Here is a 5411-nt window from a genome sequence, read left to right as displayed (position 1 = left end):
GTGTGTGTGTGTGTGTGTGTATATGTACGTGCGTGTACTCATTCGTACCTCGATCAGAGTAGGCCAAAGACTTCTGAATGAGTGTTCGAGCATCTCCCATATTTCTTTTATCCGCTGCTGTCTGCGCCACATCCTTGTCATCCTGGTTCGACATCATCTGAGTACGAGTGGTAGATATTAAAGCACGCCCACTCCAGAGTGGAGCATCACGAGTATATAACTTCAAATAATTGGCTTTAGCCGCAGGTGTTTTGTATAGAGTTCGTGTTCGTGTTGAAGTATACTGTAATGTTGTTGACATACTACGCCCCATCACTACATTCTGGGGCAAATGGGCTGCAAAGCGCGCACAATGCTTGATACCAGACACCAGCATTTTGTTACGCTATAAACTGTACAATCTTAGGTATTGTTGGTTTGCTGTAGACTGCACAGTGCACAATATATAGATAAATATATTGGAAGAATCGATCGCTTGTATTTATAATATTCGAGAGTTTGTTTCGACGGAGGTTATACATAGACATATGACAATCAGAAAAAGTGATGACGCTCGCGTGGCATTGTGGGCCGTGGGCCGAGGGGTGTGTCACTGGTTTACTGCTAACTTCATTACGTTTAAAAAAAGAGAATTCTAAAAGTTTAACGTCAACGCATATTCATTCGAACTTAAAGACATTTAAGACAAAACGTTAATTCGGGTCAAAAGACTGGAAAGGTAGTCGCCCTAACGTACAAACTAAACGGACTCACTAAGGGAAAAGTTATCAAAGGTTTGAACCTCAGGGCTCCAAATATGCAGCCATAGAGGCAAATGGGCAACCATAGAGTCACTCCTACATAAAGGTTGGACGTGAAGCCATAGAGGCAAATGGGCAACCATAGAGTCACTCCTACATAACGGTTGGACGTGAACGGTTATATATTCGAAGTTTATGTTATATATTCGGGGGTATACTGGGTTACGTAGGGTTTGAAAAACCCTAAAAATTCTAGAAAGCATAACCTTGACTTTTTGTCTTTTACCCTCTCTCTACTCTACTAGAGAGAGAGTTAAAATGCAGTGGTGGGTCATGAAAAAGTATTTGCGGGACTGGTTCGTATTTGTATTTTATATTCGCTATACGGATTGTATTATTTGTTTACATGCTTCTATACTACTACTAGAGAGCAGAGAGGAAGGGTCATATAATAGAAGGACTTCAGTGGGCTATGTACTCTGGTAGTGAGACGAAAGATAGAGTCACTCCAGTAGGCTGTGAAAATGCAGTATGATACGTATGACTGATAAGTTATACCTGTAGAGACTTCGACAAGAGTCCCTTATTCTTGACAAAAGTCACGACCTACATATAAAGCAATCTCTTATAGCTAGTACAACGAAGGTATCGTATTGATCGACAAGTATTCTAATTTTAATTTTATTTGTCACTCAAGGCCGCATCATGTACTTCTTTCTGGCGTATTTGCAGTATACCAGCGTCTACCGCCCATGGATTATTGCACCACGGTTTCTATACTCAAGCGAATCCGATAGCTGGTCATGTGGCCGTGCGACTGGAGATGATATCTGCTGAGACCTCGCAGACACATGCGTGCTAATAACCACATTGCACCTTGAACTTCTAGGCACTGCGTCTCACAGGCCACTTTCGGGGAGGGGTTTTTTCTCGCTGTACTGTACCCCTTTTATGGGCCAGCATTTGTATTAGGTTCCCATTGACCGACATGTAAGTGGAGCTTGGAGAATGCGGCTCATCCTTTCTAAATTGTCTATGTACTGGATCTGTCTGTTTGTGTAAAAGCCAAATACCGCGTGCCACTGAACTCGTCAGCAAACTATCAATGGTCTGACCCGAACAAATCTCCAGAGTGATACGCATATGAATCCAAGATATTATCCGGACCACCAACATATGCCGTAGCGCGGGTGTGGCGTGTACCACCGGCACCGGAGTCCAGGCAAAATAGGGCCGGCCAGGCCATACCTATTTCTATATACAGAAGACTAACCACAGACAGGCTACTATTATATGTGCGACTTTGGACTGCGCCTCATATATGCGTGTTTACAAGGCGACCCGCGCACTCGTATAGCCGAGTACTTGGTACTCAACTAGGTGTACATAACGTGTGGGGACTGCGCCAGGTAGGGTACTGATTCGCACAGTACGCACTTCGGGGGATCAAGCAGCCTGTCCATTCAGGGCTTCCTGAACTCAGTCAATACCGGGTATATATTCTCGAATGCCTCATAGATTTGCTCTCGTTCCTTTGTTGACGTGCCGGCGACAGAGACACGGACAGGAGGACAAGAAAACATCGATTAGCCGAGAGAGAGATATCACTACACACACGCTACTGCGCACTATGACAGCAGCGTAGAGATAATTACGTACAATTGATTCTTCTCCCGTGTACTGGAATATACCTGCCTACACTTGTGAGCTGTATTCTAACTTCGAACTTCGTATACGATATCACTCTATCATATACACTCTGAATTCAATTCGATTTGCTTCGCAAGCTTGTACTTTATATGCACTCGATAGTCTTGTGCAGTATGCAGCATATTGGAAGTGAACGTATTTTTATGCGTACGATCACATAAATACACGAACCAAAATTCTAGAATAGATTCATCTGTGCATTTACAGTAAGGAGATATGTTCATATACGCTTTAAGAATAGGTAGATAATATATCGTCACATAAACGAGCCGATCAATTGATAATATACACAATTGAATACAAATATAAGCGCCAATTCAGTATCGAAATAGGAAATGAATGAGCACCCATAAATCGGTGGGAGACAAAACAGGTAGTTACGGACCTGACCCGTGACCCAAAACGTACAGTCAACAAAAATATACGAATTTGTCTATATAATAGATTTATATGCATACACTGACCTACATACACACCCAAACCCAGATGGATCAATAGATGTATAAATTCACACACACACATATATATATATATATATACAATATGTTATAGGCTATACTCGTGCAAAATCGGCATATATATACAACTTTTGAACATGTGTGCTCGTGTACAACACGGGCATCACCATATTTGCTTACTTTGGCACCCGTCAACACGACCTTCCCCGATACGAAGATCAGCAACACAATTTTAGGCTCCATCATACGGTAGATTAGACCTGGAAACAACTCCGGTTCATACGAAGCGAAATTCCCGTGCGTGAACGCCAATCCTTCAAGTCGAATGGGGAACTTAACGTCGCAACTCCCAACAATATTTTGTATCTTGAACTCCGTAAAGCGAGCTTTAAAGCCCAGTTTCTGAATGATCCGCGCATACTTTCGGGCTGCAAGCTTAGACATTTCTTCGCTTTTTGCACCTGATGTGCATTCAGTATATTTGGAGTTTCAATTGTAGCCGGCATGCTATCGTATGTAATGACGTATACCAGTAGGTATAATCAACTAGGCTTGACTGGAGAGTGGACCGTTCAAAAGTCTGCTGGAGAACTAACGAAAAAGATACTCGCACGCTCATACAAGATAATATTCTACATAAGTATAATAAACTTTACTTACACTACACTCACATACACAAACAAGGTACAACACACTTATATATGATTATACTGTATATAAAGGCTATGCAAAAAAAAACTGGACAGACCATATTAGTCCTAGGCTCACAAATGCACAAGATCAAGAATCAAACCTCGCTTAATATAGCATATATGTATGATTATGTATGATATACTAAACTCGCCTGTGCAAAAAATCATTCCCCCAGCGACAGATGATACCAAAGTTCCACCCACCGCATATATGTATGCTGCAAAGTACTATACGAGTATGTGCCATATACCACACTCGTACATCATAGCAGTGCAAGTGGATAATATATATAAGCATGATAAATATGATATACGATAGAACACACCTGTGCAGACCATTTTTCCAGAAGCGAAGATCAATGACGTTGTCTTAGGCTCGCGAATGCGCATGATCACAGCCGCAAAACGCTTCGGGTTGTACTCGGCATTGCGTGCGTGTAGGGCTATCTTCTTGAGATCTAGCTTGACATCCAGATTGACTGTAGAGACAATGTTTTGCAACTCGGGTATGATTCCAGAAGGATGCTGATTAAGATCAACCACCTTCTCTTCAGCGACAACCGCTAGTGAGCCGGCTCTGGCATGTGCGCCACCCTTGGAAGACCCTGCGGCACTCATGCTGGCTCGGTGTATATATAGGTATGTCTAAGTATGTTGATATATAGACTTGTGAGTGTTTTAATTACTACAGTCTCATATACAGTAGTTGTAAATATTGTAGGCTTGAGCTCATTCAGAAGTAGTTATTACCTTGCAATCCGTAATAGTGATAATTAGAGCCCAATTTTGACCTTTATATGGATTTCAGCAGCTGGGGTTGTGTGATTCAAGTTTCAACAGGGTTGGTATTTATTTATAATTTATACCATCCAGGCCCAGGGCCTGGCCGCCCAAGGCCCCAGACCTCTGGTGGACTCCTGGTTCTCGCTGGGAGTTATACATTCCTTATTTCCAGAAAACAGTTGTTCTGGTGACAGTTAATAATACACGACAAGGAAGTGCTTATATAACCGACACACAATAAAAACATATAGTATGTGTAGTAAAAATGAAGCGACAGTCGCAAACTGACAAAGTCCTGCGCCTATAGTATAGAATAGCAAAGTAAGGAAAGAAAACGACACAAACACACCGGATACTAGTTTACTACTCTATATTTAAATACACGTCGTTTATTATTCTAAAAATAAGGAGTGTTGGGGACTTAGGGTGAATTGGGGGTGGAATCGTGTGCCGCTTTCAAAAACTATAAAAGCGCTCCAGACCAATTCTCAGACCTCATTCACAACTGAAGGAAGACCATTATAGTTTCAATTTGGAGTTTTGGACCGACATAATACCTATACCTACCAAATCAGTCTATCTATCGTGGCGTCTTTGCATAAATGTACATTCAATATACGCTGGGTCTAGTTTTTGTATGCTGTCATGTTTATTATATTAGGCATATCTCAGACGCTCACAAGTAGCTTAGAATAAGCAGCTACTGCTGAGCTTTGACAAATACACCAACCCCATATTTTTAAGCTTCGACGCCAAGTGTGCCGTACTTTTGGTTCCAGGATATGCCTTATATATATATTGAAGCCTCCTGCAGAACGTGTGTATTCAATACACTCATGTATATTAAGTTTAAGTCGCATTCAGCTTCTCAGAAGGGCTTTCAAGTTAGACAATAAAAACTACTTTCTGCTGCACCAAAGTCCATTCGAGACCGTAGTAATGAACATGCTCCCTAGTCGATACCTTGTTGTATGATACTCTCCAGCCAAACTCTAATACAGGATATAATCTCTCGAGCACTTATATAT

General features: G+C 41.6%; 2 protein-coding genes across 2 annotated transcripts in view; both read right to left on the bottom strand.

Annotated features, from left to right (window-relative positions):
- Positions 1-464, bottom strand: part of SARC_04898 (hypothetical protein) — an 11537-nt gene extending 11073 nt beyond the window's left edge. The window contains exon 1 of the mRNA XM_014301259.1: positions 49-464. Within this exon, the coding sequence (XP_014156734.1) occupies positions 49-376 (328 nt within the window). The 5' untranslated portion in view covers positions 377-464. The remainder of the gene's footprint in view (positions 1-48) is intronic.
- An 897-nt stretch (positions 465-1361) lies between these two features.
- On the bottom strand, positions 1362-4352 carry SARC_04897 (TATA-box-binding protein 2). The gene is made up of 3 exons (XM_014301258.1): positions 3927-4352; positions 3089-3369; positions 1362-2272 (listed from the first exon to the last, which is right to left on the bottom strand). The coding sequence occupies exons 1-3, from the start codon at positions 4216-4218 to the stop codon at positions 2204-2206; spliced, it is 642 nt and encodes a 213-aa protein (XP_014156733.1). The 5' UTR covers positions 4219-4352; the 3' UTR covers positions 1362-2203.
- Between the last annotated feature and the right edge of the window lie 1059 nt (positions 4353-5411).

The sequence above is a fragment of the Sphaeroforma arctica genome (genome assembly GCF_001186125.1).
Source record: "Sphaeroforma arctica JP610 unplaced genomic scaffold supercont1.292, whole genome shotgun sequence".
Lineage (NCBI taxonomy): Eukaryota > Ichthyosporea > Ichthyophonida > Sphaeroforma > Sphaeroforma arctica.
This window is presented reverse-complemented; position numbering and strand designations above follow the sequence as displayed.